At 42.6% G+C, this 19,832-nt stretch overlaps 1 protein-coding gene across 15 annotated transcripts in view; it reads left to right on the forward strand.

Moving 5' to 3' along the window:
- Positions 1-19,832, forward strand: part of ADAMTS17 (ADAM metallopeptidase with thrombospondin type 1 motif 17) — a 354,337-nt gene that overhangs the window by 231,961 nt on the left and 102,544 nt on the right. For 13 of the 15 annotated variants that reach the window (XM_082385141.1, XM_082385142.1, XM_082385143.1 and 10 more), the window contains 2 exons: positions 5,606-5,726; positions 9,659-9,727. In XM_082385141.1, the coding sequence (XP_082241267.1) occupies positions 5,606-5,726; positions 9,659-9,727 (190 nt within the window). The remainder of the gene's footprint in view (positions 1-5,605; positions 5,727-9,658; positions 9,728-19,832) is intronic. The other 2 variants (XM_082385138.1, XM_082385139.1) reach the window with 1 other exon arrangement.

Genomic DNA, 19,832 nt, shown 5'->3' on the forward strand with positions numbered 1-19,832 from the left:
GGATTCTGGGGGCAGAATCCAGGTTTCAAATCACTAAAGATGGATATTCTTCACTTCTGTGCTGTTCATGGTCCATCTCTCCCCCTCTTCCAGAACATAGTTCTGAGCACTAATGCTTTTCTAGTCTTTTTGCATGTTTCACAGGAACTGTCTCTACCAAAAGAACTTGTGCTTTTCCTGCCAGGTCCCTACCATCCTGAGCCTTTGATTAATTATGCTCCAGACAGTGTCCTCCCCTTGGTGTCACACACACTCTGACTTCAGCAGAGCAGGGCTCTGACCAACAGATGCTGAGTAGGAACTGCTTTGGAAGCTCAGAAATGGGTAGCGGGAATTCCTAGTGTATGTAGAAAAGTGACTGCCAGGGATCACTAGGATAACATGGGAAGATTCAAGAGTTTATTGTTTGGAGTTTCCTTTAATTTTGTCTTCTTGTCCTCTGGAACACCAAGCCTCATAAATACAGTCATTAAATCTCCTCTAATGTTCAGTATTTTAGGGGGAAAAAAAAAAAATCCCAGCCCCTTCCAAGAATATCGTATGTTGCTGGCACTACTGTGTAGCAAAGGGAGAAAATGCCACTGCTGGCAGATTAGTTTGGCTCTTGCCCCTTGGTTCTCAGATTTGCTGCTGTTCAGACACAGACCTCCCTGTGTGCTTTCCCTTTAAATGCATCTTGGCATCTAATACCAGGCAGGGAGCAGAGCACACAAAACTGTCCCAGCCCCTGGGTGTCCCAGAGAGTTAATTTACAGGGTGACCCTGCAAGCATCCCTGTTTGCACCTGACCTGAGAAGCCCACTGGGACAGACCATGACCTGCTGCAGGTGGGGCTCCTTAACATCACGGGAGGGCCCACCTGCACATGGGCCTTTGCGCACAGCTCTCGTGCATCACCCCCAAGAGGGACAGAGGGAAGGTGCAGTCCTACCTATCAATACCTTCTCCTTCCCCTTTGCCTTTTTTGGAGGGGCAGGGATTCTGTGGCAGAAAAGGGATAGAGAACAATTACCTGTTGAGCCCTGCTCTGCTCAAATGGAGAGAGGGGAGGGGGCTTGTCCCCCAGCCCCTTAGAAGGAAGATGGCCTGTGAACAGTCTCCATCCGTCCTGACAGGGCCAACCTCTCATCAGGGCCTGAGTGGTGAGCCTGGGTTTCTTGAACCAGAGGAGAGGTAATTTTTACAACAACTCTCTGAGATTGAGGTTAATATTCTCATTTTTAGAATGGGGAAACTGAGGCTCATGTCCAAATCTGTAACGATCCTCAGGACACACATGGTGAACCTCAACTTTGAGCACAACACTGACGGAAGAGGAGCTGACTGCCCACCTGCCGGGTAACTTAGCCCTAGTCCAGAAGCCAGTTAGCTACAATCTTAAGTCATGTCTAAGGATACTTTTGTTCTGAGAGGTGAAATTTTAACAAAAGAAACTAGTTTTTAAAATCAAAACAAAATGCTGGGTAAGGAAAGAGGAGAAAATAGCAGAGAAGTTTCCCCCTGTATCCAGCCTTTGACAGTTTAACACATAAGACGATGTGAATCCTGCAAACAAGGCTTTTGAAAGCTTCAGCTCTGGGTCTCTGTTTCCTGGGTGGAGACCTGTGAGTAGGAAGCTCTGAACAGCCCTTAAACCAGCGTTCAGGTGATCTGTAAGGCCCTCATTTGAAGGCATTTTGGGTTTTATAACTAGACGTTCTGTCATGAGGGAGCTTCCCATAGATTGTTTACTTGACCTGAGCACTATTGTAAGAGGGCCCCAGTTCCTGGGAGCAGAGGGGAGTCAGCACTGTCCTCCGCATCCCTCCAGGATACCTCAGCCCAGAACTGCTTTGGCTCAGGGGTAACAGAGCTCCCAGTGGGAGCTCCATGCATGGGGCCTTTCCAGAGGGAGAAAGGACACTTCTTCAGGACACAGGGCTGGAGTCTCACAGCTGTGGCCATCTCCAGGAAGGTCTCTCTCTGAGTTCCATACCTAACCCAGTGGTCTCCCAGTAAGCCCTAGGCCTGCAGCATCACCTGGGAATTCAGCGGAAACACAAATCCTTGGGCCCCACCCAGCAATGTGTGACCTACCCAGGCCTTCAGGTGATTGCAGTGTGCTGGAGTTTAATAAGTGCCACCCAACGTGATCTGTGTTCCTGGGCCCAGGAGATTATCTGTCTGCCCTAGAAATTGACCACAGATGATCAAACCAGGAGGTGTTGTTCCCTTTAGCAAGTGCAGAGCAAGAATTGTGTGAAAGGGCGTACCATTTTGATAGACGAATTTTAGCCCTCAAGACCTATCACCCCGATGTAAAAATAAGCAGGTGGCTCATGTTTCGGAAAGGATCGTGCAGCACCTCCTGAGAGAAATAGATGCTGACAGTGGGCCCCTGGACTTACCTGTGAATAACCTGGACTCTAGGAAAAGAGGCCAGGGCTAGCTTCTTGCAGGCCCAGTGTGCCCAAGTGTCACAAGGCAGCAGCGCACTCCGGCAGTCCCACAGATACCAAGGCCTTGCTGGGCTCCTAACTGATGGTGACTTCATCCCCGAAAAAAAGGAAATCAATTCCAAACATTGCATGTACTTAAACTTTAGATCCCATGAGGTCTATCTCAGTGCCAGTTGGGGCCTTGCTACTGAGCAAGCGTGTACATGTTCTTTATATTATGTTTTAGGAGCGATGGTGAGAATCACAGTGAAGGGAGACAGTTGCCCCCCTGACCTGCCTCTGCTTGTCTGGAGCAACATCCCGAGGACATCTAATGCTGGTCTGGCTGTGCAGGGGCTTTATAAGCACTCATTTAAGCTACTGCCCTTCCTCATTATCACTTTTCTCTTTCCCACCAAGATCCTTCTTTCAGGGGACTCTTTGGAGGGAAAGCGGTTTGCTCATCTAGGAAAGTGTGTGCTCTCCTACTAAGGGCCCTTCCTCCCAGTGAGTCCCTTGTCGCGCTGCTCCCTGAAGCACCTCCACGCCTGTCCTTCCTGCATTCAGGTGAATTCTTGGTCTGGCAGATTTCAAATGCAAACTGTGCCTCCTAGCCATGATCTCTTAGCCAGACAACAGGTAACCTTTTGAAATTCTAGCGTGAATTCTCCCCTCATATTTCCTTTCCCCAAAGGTAGTGTTTCTGGTGTTCTTTTAGCTTCTCTATTCTGAACGTTTCCAAATTCTCACAAAGCCAGCATACTTTGGGGAGAGGCCTTACCTTGTCCAGAAGGCCTCGCCAGGCTGAGGACAGTCAGGGGAGATATCCAGCCAGCCTGGAGCTGGGAGGCAGGAGGTGAGGGACTGTTCCTGGCCCTGCCAGTCACTTGCTGTGTGGCCCCAGATTTGTCAGGTGTCATCGCTGGGCTTGGGGGAAGCTGTCTAGAACAAGTGCGTTGTTAACTTAGAGCATCTAGAAAACTGTTTTATCAGGAAACCCTGACTGAGGTATCGGATGGTAACTGCTCCAGCCAGAGACCCGCTATTGCTGGGCAGGAGTGTGATTAAAAAATAATAAAAAGCCAGTGAGAGAGAAGTCTAGAGCTGAGAGCACCTGGGAGATGGGGAAGCCACGTGGGGACAAGTCAGGGTGACACGAAAGCGGCCAAGGTCCAGGGGCTGGCTCTATGGGTGTTGGCCCTGTGGCAGCACTAGAAACAGGCTGAGGACTGGGCCATTGGGCTCTGGGACACGAGGAGACACGAAGGTGGGCAGCACACACATGGCCACACAGATGTGGCCCCAGGGCATTTGCTGAGCATGCTGGTTGAGCAAAATTTCGGATCTTGTCTGCCTTGTATTCTTAGCTCCTGTAATTTTACATTAAACATCTTCATAGCAATCAGCCAGCAGTCCAGATCGTGAACTTAGCCAGCTCCTGCCACATGATCCAAGTTCAGGGTACCCTGTGGCAGCCTCCAGGTCGCATTGGTGGTCTGCCCTGGCAAGGTGTGACAGTCAATGCCAGTTACCATCGGGTCTCCATGTGTCACTAAATCACCCGTACGTCCACTCTCTCCTTTTGCTCATTGCCTGGCCTCTGGCTGCTAAAGCCCCTGATCTTGCCCTTTACCTGTTTTTATACTAACTTTGAACACGTTTGAGCTTCTTTTTTTTTTTAAATGCCGCCCTTTTTCAGTTTTCATAATGGTCATTTTGGGACCACATTTGCTCTGCACTTAGCATATCTTCAAGTCTTCACTGAAATATATTCAGTGATGCTATCAATTTTGTACACACGATAGTAATTTCTCATTAATTCTTTCCCAAAGAAACAAAAGGATCCAAGGGTGAGACTTCAGGACCGTTGACTATGAAGAACACTCACTTGCTCTTCGTGTAGCGTTCCGCGGTGCCAGGGTTCTCCAAGTGTGGTCCCGGCCAGCAACAGCAGCATCACCTGGGAACTTCATAGAAATACAGATTCTCAGGCCCACCCAGCCCTGCTGGATCAGAAACTCTAGGGATGGATCCCGCATCAGTGTTTTCACAGCCCTCCTGGTGAGGCGGATGCACGTTTATGTTGAAGAAGCACTGCCTTTATGAAACAGAGGGTTCAGTTGGTGAGCCATGGGGCCAAGCCTTTGCCTCCAGGAGGTCTGCTGTTCAGCCGGCTCTGCCCCATGCCCTGCCCCGGTTGGAGTGGGGTGTAAGGAGGGAGGAAAGAGCGCAATCACCTTGGCCTGGGTTATCTGGCTGTAGAACCCTTCACAGCTTGAGGCACCAGTACCTAGTGCAGGGTACAGGGCAGTGGGGAAGACCCAGTTCTTGTTCTGGAATTCTTCACTTTAGGGGAGAAATGTGGAGAGGCATTTTAGCAATTTAGCTAGCAAATAATTAAACACACCAGTGTTTACCATAACATAAACTTAGGTATGTTATTTTGCAGACCACAAAAGTCTCGTGCATTTTCCTTTTCTAAGGAAAAACAGGAGTTCACAACCTTTTCCCACTTTTTATGAACTGATGTGGGCTGTGCTGCCCGGAGCCACCCAGGGTCAGGGCGACCCTCCTCTGCCCTCAGACAGGCCTCGTTGAAAAAATCTGAGCAGCAGGGTATCTTCTTGGGCTAAATCCCCCTAACTGAGAACTAGGGTGCTAATTCCCAGCCATGCCTGAGTGAGCTCTGGGCTTCCCGACCTCAGCAGAAAAGTCACTGTGGTCTCTGCTGTGTCTTCTGAGACTGTTGGCTGTTCCAACTGAGACAGAGCCAAGGACCCACGCAGCTCCTAGGGGATCATGGATTGTGCGAAATTATGGCCACAACAGAAGGTGTGGGAGCCGGCTTCCCTCCCTCGCCTCAGCCCCGCCTCAGGCAGCTCTGGGAGGGGCCGGCTCAGGCCTCAGTGTGAGTTCCGGGCACTTGGGCCTTCGCAGGCCCCTCGTCCATAACAAATACTAAAACCTGTATTTGATGATTCTGTGGGTGTTAAAGACAAATGTAATACTAGCTGGATCGTATTCTTTTTTCTCTTCTGATTTTAAAATAAATTAAAATATTTGCTTGGGCCTCTGGAGGTATCATGGGCCCCCATGCGCCAGCCTGCTGGGCCTCATGGAGAAGTCAGCCCTGCAGGGTGTGTCTCTGAGTCCTATACCCAGAATAACCCAACGCTCTGCTTATTTAGAAAATCGGCTGTGATGGAATCATTGGGTCTGCGGCCAAAGAAGACCGGTGTGGGGTCTGCAGCGGGGACGGCAAGACCTGCCGCGTGGTGAAGGGTGACTTCAGCCACTCTCGGGGCACAGGTGAGCTCAGGGCCCAAGGAAAGGTGACCTGGGCCACGCCTGGTGGACGGGTGAGTGTGGGCCCCAAGGTGTTGCTGCAGCTACTGGACATCCTACAAATGTGGTATATTTTATTGCCCCAAAGCCAATCTTATTGTGTATTATGTTGCCCAAAAGCCAACGATCACATGCCTTCCCTGCATCTCACATTTAAGGAGTAGTTAATAGTAGATAGGGCACCCAGCACCACAGTCTTAGGATTTCTGAAAGGCAGAGAAGGACATTTTAGCCAGAATGACATCTTTAGGTTCCTAGACACGAACAATCTGCCTGTGGCCCTCTGGGTTCAGCCCCGAAGTCCATTCTCACACAGTAGCTGCCCTGCCCCACCAGCCCCACCCCTCAGCATGTGCCAGCCTGTCATCTGTCCGGCACACAGAGAGGTTGATGAAGACACTTTGCCACATCGTTTTTACCTATGGATGGAAGAGGTTTTCTCTGTTTCTGAGTTTTCCGTCAGTAAGAGTAGAATAGCATTTACACACATCCCTAAAACGTGCGTGAAGCCTCATGTTCTGGTACGTAAGCGATGCATCCACCGGCTGAGGCTACAGAGTCACTGCATCTCCCGTGTCCCAGATGCAGACCTCCTCCAACTCTGGGCATGGAGAGGTCGGCGGGGTTCAGCTGATGGGCCTCACAGTCTTTCCCCTGGAACCATCCTCACAGCTGTGGGCTGCTTCTCCCAGAGGTGGGAGAGCATTTCTGATTTCCCGTCCTGGTGGCCACCAGCTTATGATGTCCAGGGAAGTACCTGCTTGATACTCAATGAGGGGAGCGTGAGGCAGGCAAGTCACGCGGAGGGTGAGTGTCCCCTCACCCGACGTCACCAAGAGTGACATCACCAAGATAACTTCTTGAGTGGAGCTGAGCTGAAAAGCTTCTGTTCTAATTCCCACAACTACTTTGGAGAGAAGTGTTTCAGTCCATTTCCACCCAACAAGGGGATAGAATCACAGTTGTTCTTCCCTGTCCCACAGAGTGGGCCTCTAGGAGAGGCAGAGAGGAGAAGTCTGTGCACGTCCCCCTTTTCTCTATTTGGACAGAAGACCTGGTCTGGAGGAACCATTCCTTCTAGATACTTCGTGGAAAGGGCAGCCTATTGCACAGATGCCTTGCAGGATCCTGTGAAAGCAAAGCCAGGGGCAAATGCAAATACAAAATGACATTAAAAATTATACTTCAGGCCCAGTAAGGGCTGGTTTCAGGACTTAAAGATAAGTGCCCAGGCTGTGGAACAGGAAACTTGAGTGAGAACCTGTGCCTGCTGCCCAGCTCCTGAGGAAAGCTAAAGGAGCTGATGTTGGAACAAGTCAGTGTGGCGGAGGTGCCCTCCAAAGCTGCACCATCCAGGACAGTAGCCACAGGCCACAGGCATTGATTCAAATTTTAAATATAATTAGTTAAAATTAAACAAACTTAAAACTTCAGCCGTCAGTCCCGCTTGCCACATTTCAAGCGCCCCATTGCCACATGTGACTGGGGGTCCCGTGTTGGATGGTGCAGAGAGAGAACTCTTCCTTACAGAAAGTTCTCGTGGAGAGCACTGCTCTGAACCTTTGGTAACGTCTGCTCTTTGTTTTGTCTGATGCTACTTTCTCTATATGGACCCTAGCTCCAGTTTGCCATGAGACTGACCTTGCCTGCTGCAACTGCGCAGCAAGGACAGTTATTAAGAACGAGACCTCAGCAGCTGGCAAGTGTTTACTATTGATTTTTTTAAAAAAGCAGCATTAGAACCTTTTATGTAAACTGAATGCTGTGCTGAGCTCCGATAAGCTGGACTGACTACAATTGCTCCATTCTGTGGAAGGCAGGTCAAGCACAGCCGTGCCCACTTCTGCCCCCTGGGCAATTCTGTAGAGCATTAAGGAAGGTTCCACCATACACCTTTGTAAACTTCCACTGTATGCCACATAGCAGACAACTTCGAGAGAACCCAGATCAGGGCAAAAGCATTCCTCCAGTGTCTAATCTATTTGTTGGCCTTTGATCTTGGCATGAACACATCCATTCCTCCAATCACAGCAATGTCCTTTTCCTCTGCTCTCTCCCTTCTCCATCCCACCCTATTCCTGGCCCCAACCATAGACAGAAGGGAGATGGGCGTGAATGTGCAGGCTTCTTCCTGGGGAGATCAGGCCTCTGGGGCTGTGGCAGCCAGTCCCCCATAGAATGGCAGGTGCTGGAATCCTCCAGGGGGTAGTGGTCCCCACCCTGACATGTGGCTTAGTGTTCCTTCACAAAAGCCTTAGCAAACCTTCAGAGAAAGATAAGCTAGGTTAGCTTCACCCACCTGTAAAAGTTCTGTCCTTTTACCTGTAAGAGTTCTGTCCTTTTACCTGTAAAAGTTCTGAGTTGCAAAATGTCACACCTTCATTTTGAAGTCTAAAGCTGCTTTCTCCAAATCCTTGTGGTTGGGGTCTGTGAGCATAAGCTCATGTCAGTGTGGATGCTGTTTATTGAAGATGTCCGTGGAATGCTCGCTCACACGCGGATGAATCACTAGCTAACAAATTTCATCAAACACTAACCTGTAACCCAGGTCTGGCATTCTGGAATGCATGTACGAGAGATACTGCTCATGGTCACCCAGGTGGCCATTCACCCAGTAAACATTCATTCAGCACTGCTGTATTTTAAGAGCAAGGTGTTGCAGAAATAAAAGTTAACTGTCACTGAGTTGGTCACAGTCAAGGGAGGTGCTCAGTGGGGGTGCTGTGGGACCCCAAGTTCTGGTGGGGCTCCTCGCCCAGCCCTGTGGGCAGATGACAGTGGCCCCCAAGCCCTAAAGGACAAGTAGGAATTAACTGACAGTGGAGGTGGGGGAAGGACATTTCAGGCTGAAGGAAAAACCCAGCTTAGAAACGGTATAAAGCGCCCGGGTCATGTAACATCTAGGTGACTCCAAGTGCAGCCGGATGGATTCGGAATCCTGTCAGTTTAGATAGGAAGGTAACTTTCATCTCTGCCCAGCTCGAAAGACTGGGAAGAGGAGGAATGCCTTATCACCCTGAGGGTGAATATCAAAGAAAATACCATACCAGAAAGATAAAGAGGAATCAAATGCAGGATTTGTGCCCAATTATATATGTGCCCTGACCCTTGCCTGAACTCTTCTGGGTCCTTAACCCAAGTACTTGAGCTGAGGACCCAGAGCAGACCCACACAGGGACAGTATCCACGCCCCCAGGGTGTCCTTGAGAGCTCCCAGTGTAGCATCCTGAGTGAGGTTGTTTATTGCCCTCTGGCCTGTTGCCTCCAGACTTTGAATAGATGAGGTCCTGGGCCACTCATCTCTAGGAGGGATCAACTTGAATTGGCTATCATATTACTTTTCTGATGGATGGGCTTCAAAATGCCCAAGCCTTTGGCTGAGTTGAAACAGCTGGACTTTGTTTAATTTAGTAACTTGAAAGTTCTTGATATGATGCTTTTGTTTCATTAAGGTGTCATTTCCACATTATTCCATGCTGCTCCTTGACACTAGAAAGGTGACTGGTGTCCATGGACACCCAGTCCAGAACATACCTGGACTGAAGTCCCCACCGAGAACCGGCCATGATGCCCCATGGGCTCTGAATCCCTTTGCACTTTTTTCTCAAAGAGAACCTTCTTAAACAATCGATTCTTAAAAGGGAGAGTGACGTGATCTATCCCTATTGAATAGGGATAGATCCACATGTCACATTTGTTCAATAATTAGCTTTAGAACCTCTGCTTTGTGCCAAGTTCTGTGCTCCAGTCTCTAGGTATGGGGTGTGGAGGTTCCGTGGGGAAATTTACCACTGTGTGATGGTGACACAGGACTCTTTTCTGCACTGACTACCAACTACAGTATCAGTTCCTGCAATGTGCATGTAAACCAATTACAATGTATTTCTTTTTCTCAGTCAAGAATAACCTTTGTACCAAGGTGTCCACGTGTGTGATGGCAAAGGCTGTTCCCAGGTGTTTCTCATGTAAGATGTTTGGTTATTCTGTGCAGAACTAGTGGTGACATGCCTGGTGTGGGGCTTTTACCTCACTTACGTGCCTGAATGTTTGCCGAGTAGAGTCAGTGGGAGTGAGTCATGCATGAAGCCACGGATAAACACTGAGGCCATTTATCGCTCATGTGTAATTGATGTTTAAGACTGATTACCAAAAAGAAAAAATATAGAATAAAACCAATTTTAAGGCTGTGAAAGATAAAGAGTCATGGGATTAAGGGCCATACAAAAACGCATGTTAGTGTGCCAGGGATACATCTTCATTCTCCTCAGCCCCACCTGGCACTTTGGCAGAAAATGCTAAGATATGCCAGAGAATTTAGCCACAGATGGTGCTTTCTTCCATAAGGAAGTTTCCATATTACAGGTTGGGCTTCCCAAAGGGCAGAGGGCACTTGGTAAGACTCCTGGTCTTTGTGCTGGAGATAAAAACCATGGCCTTGCTTTGGCCCACCTGCGCTGACCTCACATTCTGAGAACTGAACCAGAATATTAGTCTAGACTCCTGGGCTTCCCAAATCCTTTTCCACTGGAACCAGAACAACCTTTAGGGATAAACATAAAGACAGTAATACTCTCATAAACAACTTTCGTAAAAAGAGAAAACTAGAAACTTATACAAATCCTCCCCAAGCATTTTTAAAGATTATTACCAGAAAAAAAAGAACTTTGATTTTTTTTTTTGTATGTGTTTGATACGACCTTTTGAAAGTGTCCCAGTCCTCATAGCCAGAATGTTACCTGTGTTCCATCATGGTACCTTACCAGCTCAATGGTTTTCTTCCAAGGAAAGTTATTGCTACTGAACCTGAAACAAGGGAAAAATATGATCTAAATCATCTACTTGTGAAATTCAGACAAAAAGTATTTTGCAGGGAAATATAGCCTGATGATATTAATTTTTCAGAACATTTGAGGCAGGTTTAAGGTCAACAATACTTTGAAGTTCCTTCTGACTACTTGTCCATATGGCAAAAATTACATGTTCTCCTAGAATAATGGCAACAGTATTGGATTTTATCCTTGGCTTCCTCATGACCCCAAATCGTGTCCCTCTAACTGGATTTCTCCTGCTTGATGGCAGAGACTAGAATGGAAAATCATTCCAAAGATAGTCTTACTATCTTACCTAAAGTATGACTCTATCTTGTGAATTCTTAGAGTAAATCCCCCCTTTAATTATATTTCATGCCCAGTCAACATGGTGACGTCTGGCATCTGCATAGGGGGACATCTGGTATGAGGGATGACAAGGTGCTTTGGGACTTGGTGATAGGACTCTTTCCCTTGCTGGTCACTCTTCACAACAACCTCAGGGTGGGCTCTGAGCTCTGGGTAAGGTAGGGGCCATCAGAAAGAGGACAGTGAGTGAGAGATGGTTTCTTTGGTTTGAGGACAGAGGCCCCGCATTTCATTTCAGGGATATTCTCTTTCATTACTTCCCTCCATATCTTGAGCAGAGAGGCTCTTATCTTAGAAAGAAAGGTTAGCAGAGCCCAGGCACAACAATGACCTGACCCATTATTCAGGGTTCACCTGAGGATGTGCCGTACCTGAGTTGTGTGTCTACCCTGAGCTGTTTACTGTTCATCTGCCTCTGCCCCAGAGGGTATATGAGAAAGGAGAGGAAACAGGTGCCTTTTCAGTGTTGCTACTTGTGCCAAATTTAAGCTTAAAAATAGGCATGGTGAGCGTGCACTGGTTGCAGATGCCCCTTGCTGTGGAATATGGAAAATTAACTAATTTGGACCCTGGCGAATATGTCTGTTGCCTTAGATTCTGCAGCCTGGTGATGCTAACACCAAGGTTTCTTAGTCACAAAATAGGAAAAGTCCTTGTAACAGCAGTAGCTCTCAGAGAATAATTCAGTTCCCCAAGCAGATCCTGTTCCCAGGTCAGTTTTGTGCTTTAAAGTGGAGATTCCTCCAAAAAAGGTTTTAATCACCACTGACCTTGGACAGTTTTGTCTTCGTTTTTGGTAATTCACAATCTTGTATGCCTGGAATCCAATAATTCTTCAAATTCCCCCAGAAGAAATGGACTTCTCTAAGAGAAATTTATGGTTCAAAATCCAGTGCTGTGATTCTCAAAGATGTTTTTTTGTGGCCATCCTTTTTAAGTAGAGAAGCATTCCTGGAGCAAAAACTATTTTTAATCAAAAAAACCTTGCCTCACACTATAAGGACCAGACAGTGGAGGGGCTGTGTGGGCAAGTCAGTGCTGCTGCTTAGTAAGTCAGAGGTGGTTGGAAGGGATCCCCTGGAGGACCACACTCCCATCTGGTTCAAGAAGTCGTCCTGCCTGGGAATCAGGATGGATCAGGGCACAAGAAGTAAACAACTCAAATAGGACTATGTTGCCACCTGTGAAGTCTTCAACTAGAACATTTATTTGTAAGTGTCCAAGGCTGGATCTGTAGTAACAACGCCAAAACATTTGCTATCAAGACTAAAGAATCCTGCTAAACTTTCCATCCAGAATGGCTGGTTGAACACAGGTGCTTATCTCCTTGGCTTCTCAAGATCACCTTAAAATGAATGAACAGGAACTTTTTAAAAGATCTAGGGAGAACAAGGACACCTCAAGTGGATGTTCATGTGTGTTTGAATCAGAATAAATAGACTTGGTTTTGCTGTAGTTAACAAGCAAACAAACAAAACACAATGTAAATGCCCCCCAAATCAGTGGCTTAACACAAAAGTTCATTTCTTGCTCACTCTGCATGTCCAGCATGGGATGGCAGGAGGCTCTGCATACTGTAACCACTCATGGACCTGGGCTGACAGAGATTTTATTGTCCACACACTGCCACAGTCACCTTGGCAGGAAAAAGGGAACACGGCAAATCAGGTGCTGGTGCTCTTAAAGCTTCTATGTACACGTCACTTTCACCCACATTTTAAGGGTCAAAGTAAGTTACATGGTCACACAATTTTAAGAGGGCAAGGAAATGCATTCCTACCATGATTCCAGAGAGAGACCTGGAAATATTTGGTGGCCAGCACCATGACACATCACCTATAGCAAACTTTTCTGCATTCTGGTATTTCGGTTGCCAACACATAACAACACTCCCTGCCCCCTAACTGAAAACCAGTCCTGACCATCAGCAAACACCACCCATATACAATAGTCCCCCCTTATCCCTGGGGGATAACTTCCAATATCCCCAGTGGATGACTGAAAGTATAGATAGTACGGAGCCCTATATATACTATGCTTTTTTCCTACAAATACATACCTGTGATAAAGTTTAATTTATAAATTAAGCACAATAAGAGATTAACAATAACTAATAATAAAATAGAACAATTATAACAATATACTGTAACAAAATTTATGTAAATGTGGTCTTTCTCTCTCTCAAAATATCTTACGGTACAAATTTAATGCCTTTTCCGTCTTAACTAAGCACTTATCACACACCATGGCCATAACTTGTGTGGTTTGAGGTGCAACAGCAAAACTAGCACAAATTTCTTTTTCCTTCTTCACAATTTTATAAATGGGAGATTCATTCTTACCATAGATCTTAGCAACCTCAGCCTATGATTTTTTTTCTTTATTAAGTCTAGAACTTTCACCTTTTCACTTAAAGAAGCACTTTACAGCTTCTCTTTGGCGCATCCAAGTTGCCAGCATCATTCCTCTGGCGCTTTGGGGCTGTTATTAAGTAAAATAAAGGTCACTTGAACACAAGCCCTGTGATACCACAACAGTCAATCTGATAGCTGAGATGGCTACTAAGTGACTAACAAACAGGCAGGATATGGTTGACAAAGGGATGATTCATGTTCTGGGCAGGACGGAGTGAGACTGTGTGAGATTTCATCACGTTAGTAAAATGTCATGCAATTTTAAACTTATGAATTGTTTATTTCTGGAATTTTCCATTTAATATTTTTGGACTGTAGTTAACTACAGGTAACTAAATCCACAGAAAGCTAAACCGCAGATAAGGGGGCTACTGTATATAGAGACAACCCATCTGTGGCATCCTTCTTGAAAGAGTCTGCAACACAAATGGGAAAGACCAAGATAACTGAAAAGATGACCCATGGAAAAAGCAAGATAACTCAAATAATAGAAATTCAAAATCTGTAATAACTATTCTTAGATTTGAGAAGTGAGTTTATCCATAAAACCAATACAGAATGTCATGAGAGGAAGCAATCAGAAAACAAAAAGGAGATCTCAAATATTAAAACTATGACTATCATATTAAAACCTTGTAATAAAAGGCACCAGAAACAAATGACAAATGACAGACAGAAAAAAAATGTGTGTGCAACAAGTCTAGTGAGTAAAGAGTTTGAGTCTAAAATGTATTAAATACATATTAATAGATATTAAAATATATTTCCAAGACTCCTGCTTATCAATTAAATCAAAACAAAAAGCCAGTAGAAAAATGGGCAACACTTATGAGCAAGACAGTTAACTGAGGAGTGAATGCAAACGACCAGTAAATATGTGCTAAGATGTATGGCCACATTGATAATGAGGGAAAGACAAATTACGTTTATGACATAACAATTTTTCACATCTTGAACTAGCAAATATCCAGAGGATTGATAATATCAAGTATTAAGAAGTCTGTGAATAACATGTATTCTCCTGTGGTATTGGCTGACTTCTATATTGGTTAAGCCATTATGGAGGGCGATTTAAATGTACATTTAACATTTAAACTGCATGTGTGTTTGACCCAGCAATTCTCACAGCTGGCCTGGTATGACATTGTTTATATACACAAGAAGACATGTGCAGAGCTGTTCATTGCAGTATTATTTTTAGTACCTTTGTAGAGATATAATTCACACATCATAAAATTCATCCATTTAAAGTGTGCAATTCAAGGGAATTTAGTACATGCACAGAGTTTTGCAGCCATGACCACAATCATCCCAGAAAGAAACCCCACACCCATTAGCAGTCATTCCCCATCTCCCTCCTACCCCAGCCCTAGGCAACTACTTTCTCTGTCCATCTATTTGTCTATTCTGGACACTTCATATAAGTGGCATCGTATAAAACATGGTCCTTTGTGACTGGCTTTTGTAACTTAGCATAGTATTTTCAAGGTTCTTCCTTGAAACATCTATCAGTGTTTCATTCCTTTTTTTTTTTTTGCTGAACAATATTCCATTGTATGGTTATATCATATTTTAAAAATACATTCAATAGTTGATGGACATTTGAGTTGTTTCTACTTTTTTGGTTAGAATGAATAATGCTGACATAAACATTTGTGTATAAGTTTTTGCATGGACATATTTTTCATTCTTCTTGGGTATATACATAGGAGTGGAATTGGTAGGTCATACGGTAATTCTATTTTTGAGGAACTACCAAACTCTTCTCCAATATGCCTGTACAATTTTACGTTCCTACTAGCAATAAGTGAGGGTTCCAAATTCTCCACATCCTCTCCAGCACTTCTTATTGTTTATCATTTTTGTTATAGGCATCCTAGTGGGTGTGAAGTGGTATCACATTATGGTTTTGATTTGTATTTCCCTAATGGCTAATGATGTTGAGCATCTTTTCATGTGCTTCTGGCCATTCATATATCTTCTTTGGAGAAATGTCTATTAAAATCCATTACCCATTTTTAAATTGGATTGTCACTTTATTATTGAGTTGTAAGTTTTCTTTATATACTCTGGACACAGTTCTTTCATCAAAATGATTTGCAAATATTTTCTCCCAGTGTATGAGTTTGCCATTTCACTTTCTTGATGGTGTCCTTTGAAGCACAAAGTTTAAAATTTTGATATGATCCACTTTATTTTTTTTCCTTCTGTTGCTTGTGCTTTGGCTATCTAAGAAACCATTGCCTAATCCAAGGTTACAAAGGTTTACTCCTATGTTTTCTTCTAAGAGTTTTATAGTCTTCGCTCTTAGATTTAGGTCCATGATCTATTTTAGATGAGGGTTTTTTGTATGGTTTGAGGTAAGAGTCCACCTTCATTCCTTTGTATGTGGATATACAGTTATCCCAACACTGTTGAAAAGATTATTCTTTCTCCATTGAATATTCTTGGCATCTTTGTTTTAAAAAAATCAATAAGGGACTTTTTTCTAGACTCTCAATTATATTTCATTGATAGAAATATTTGTCCTTATGCTAGTACCACATTGTCTTGATGATTGGAGCTGGCTAGAAAACTTTGAAAGCAAGAATTGTCACTTCTCCAACTTTGGTCTTTTTAAATATTGTTTTGGCTAATCTGGGTCCCTTGCATTTGCATATGAATTTGAGGATCACCTTGTCATTTTGGGCAAAACAAGCTGGAATTTTAGTAAGGATCGTTTTGAATCTGTAAATCAATTTTGAAGTATTCCCATCTTAACAATATTAAGTCTTTTGATCCATGAACATGGAATGTCGTTCCATTTGTTTAGATTCTCTTTAATATCTTTCAACAGTGTTTTTGCAGTCTTTGGTGTAGAAATCTTGCACATCTTTTGTTAAATTTATTCCTAAGTGTTTTATTCTTTTTGATATTATTTAAGTCTAATTGTTTTCTTAATTTTATTTGGAAATGTTTACCCCTAATGTATAGAAATGCAGTTGATTTTTGTATATTGATCTTACATCCTGCAACCTTTCTGAACCTGTTCTAACAGATTTTAGTGGCTTCCCTAGTATTTTTCTATATATAAGATCTTGACATCTGCAGATCGAGATAATTTTACTTCTTCCTTTCCAATTTGGATGCCTTTTAAAAATCTTTTTCTTGCCTAATTGACATAGAGAGAACTTCCAGTACAATGTTGAGTAGAGATAGCAAGAGTGCACATCCTTTCCGTCTTCCTGATCTTAGGGGGAAAGCATTATTTTACCATTAAGTTTGATATTAGCTGTGGGGTTTTTGTAAATGCTCTTTATCAGGCTGAGGAAGTTTCCTTTTATTCATAGTTTGTTGAGTATTTTTATCATGGAAGAGTATTAAATTTTGCCAAATGCTTTCTCTGCATCCACTGAAATGACCGGGTGGGTTTTGTCCTTTTTTGAATAAATTACATTGATTGGTTTTTATATGTTAAACCAACCTTGAATTCCTGGGATAAATTATATTTAATCATGGTGTATAATCTTTTTTTTTATGTTGTTGGAATAGTTTGCTGGTATTTTATTGAGGGGTTTCGTGTGCCTGTTCATACATGATACAACATTGTTTCTAAAAGTGACAATTTTGAAATAACCTAAATGTTCTAAATGACAGTTTTGAAATAACCTAAATCAGTAGGGGCGTAGTTACATAAACTACATAGCAATTTAAATGAAAAATAAGGAGAGCTATACATACTCACATGGAGAGCTTTCCAAGACACATCATGCTTTTTAAAAAAAATGTAGTATAATACAATAGTCATAAATGTTATTCCTAACAGTTATATAAAATATACACAAATAAAAAATATACCATGTGATATTTTCATATGTATATTTGTGTAGATATTTGGATAAATAGTAAAATATCTGAATGAATATATACCAAACTAATAGTGGCAGTTCCCACAGGGGAGGGGAGTGGGATTAAGGGGACTTGAGATTTACCTGTATTATTAAAATTTTGATAATGGGAAAAATGCATGTATATTTCTGTAAATTTAAAATACACAAATGTTTACAAACCTAAAAATTAACTCACTGATACACACAAACCCATGTCCTAACAAATTTTACTGTAAACTAAGGGAAAGTTCTGTTAGCCCACAACACTGTCCTGTTCTTCCCACACAAACGTAGAGGAAGCTGGTACAATTAGAACCTGTGTCACTTAAAAATTAGTACTAAATTTAGAAAGAGAATTAGTACAGGATCAACACACATATACTGCAATAGGAAAAGGATAAAAGGGACTAGGAGAACAAATGACTGATTTATAAAAAACTCACCAGCAAAATGTTACCAAGGAGAAGATGAAAATTTTGACCAAACGTTATTGCCATAAATTCCAAAAACTGATTAAATAATACCCTCAATAAAAGAAGAACTCATTGATAAGATATGAGATCTCAAGGAGTAAGCAGTGAAGCAACAAAGGGAGATGAAACGTGACTCAGCTGAGGAAAAGTGTAGAAGAAGAAAATGAGTCCATCACAGAAACCAAGTCTGCATGGAAGCAAAGGAAATCTACACTGCTGAGAACACAATGAGAAGCATGGGGGACAGGACAGAAAAATGAGCAAAGCAAAATGGAAACAAAGAATCAGAAGGATAAGAGATTAAATGAGCACTATGGGGAAAAAAGGGGGTCAAATGTAAATAATTTGGTATCCCTGAAAAAAGAACACCAAACAAATTGATCAAAAAATATATATATATATATATATATTTAAGTCTAATAATAATAATATAGCTTTCTGTCCCAGGAAAAAGTTACACGAAACTATGAATAGCCTAATAGTTATTAGATTTTAGAGTTAAGAATCTTTTGAGTATCTGATCCAAATTTTAGGTAAGCTAATAAAGGGAAAACATCAGATTGGCCTCAGACTTTTCCACACTAGCATTCAATGGAACAATTCAAATAGTAGCCTCAGAGAAAGAAAGTGTGACTCAAGGATCTTATACCAGCCAAACTGGTATTCAAGTATCAGGATAATGAACAGTATTTTTTTTTTTTTACTATATTACAATTCAGAAACTGTAATTTTCTTTGCGCCCATCTCAAAGAGAACAAACTTGAGGCAAGCAGGAATTTATTGGAAAAGCTGGAAAAAAGACACGTAGTGAACATTAAATTAATTTTTAGGACTAAAACTAAAACAACTGCAGGAATTATCTTAGAGACCAAAAGATAAATGTCATAAACTAATACAATGTAGGAATGATTCGGTAAAAGTTGAAGAGGGGTGTAAGAGAGTGGAGGGCAGTATACTTATGCTGATTTCCTCATCTTTTAATATCCAGAGATTAAAATATTTTACTTACAGCTAAGTCACATAATAGAAATATAAATATAATTAAAGGTTTACAGGAAAACATCAGAATAAAAAAGAAATAACAATGAACTAAAATGTATTGGTGAAGGAAAAACAAGACTGAGATACCGACCCACACACCATGTTAGCCATGACAAGTGTGATTACAGTTAAACTGCTCTGAAGTCTTTGTATTGTTTGGGAGAAAAACAATATGATGATCTCAGTAGATGCAAAAAAGCACTTGATTAACTTCAATACCTCTTCATAACAAAAGCTCTTAACATACTAGGGTAAAAGAAAACTTCCCTAACCTGATAAATGATACCTATCACATTCTCACTGCTGACATCATTTTCAGTGAGAAAACTCTGGAGGCGTTTCTCCAACATCATGAATAAGACAAGGATGCCACTATCTCATGTGGCATACAACATGGTTTCGTAAGTTCCAACCAGAATGGTGAAAGGAGAAGAAATCCAAAGCATAAGGATCAGAAAGGAAGAAACAAAACTGTCATACGGGCACATTTCAGTTAGTTACATAGAAACCCAGCCAAAAAATAACAAATTATTGTAAACGATAAGAGTGTTAGAAAGACAGCCAGCCACAGGATGTATCTTATCAGATCAATCTACTTTCTACTATATCCTTTTATAACTTTTGAATTTTACACCTTGGACACACATTGCCTAGCAAAACTCTTTAATTATTTTAAAGTTATCCCTGATCTTTTAAAACCATATATAATATCCTATTGGCATAAAATGATGTGTGTATGTTTATATGCATTAAGAGATGCTGAAAAGGCTGGTCATCAAAAATATGGGTAATTTTCTTAGTGCAATGTGGTATAGGTTGGTTTTAGTTTTTCCCCTTTTGTGGTTTGAATTATCATGTACTATATTTATAATGAAAATAAAGCCATTTTTACTATGAGAAAATGAGGAAATAAATAAACTCCTCAAAATAGATATTTCCATAATCTCTACATACTTGGGCCCAGAAATCTCTTATTTTTAAAACTCCCCTGCTGATTTTGATGATCACATTTGGGAACCACAGGGGTAGGATTTATCATCTAATTTGGGATCATCATCTAAATCACTGAAGCAAATGCACATTACCTTTGTCTAAA

The sequence above is a fragment of the Balaenoptera borealis genome, assembly GCF_965194805.1.
Source record: "Balaenoptera borealis genome assembly, chromosome: 3".
NCBI classification, from domain to species: domain Eukaryota; kingdom Metazoa; phylum Chordata; class Mammalia; order Artiodactyla; family Balaenopteridae; genus Balaenoptera; species Balaenoptera borealis.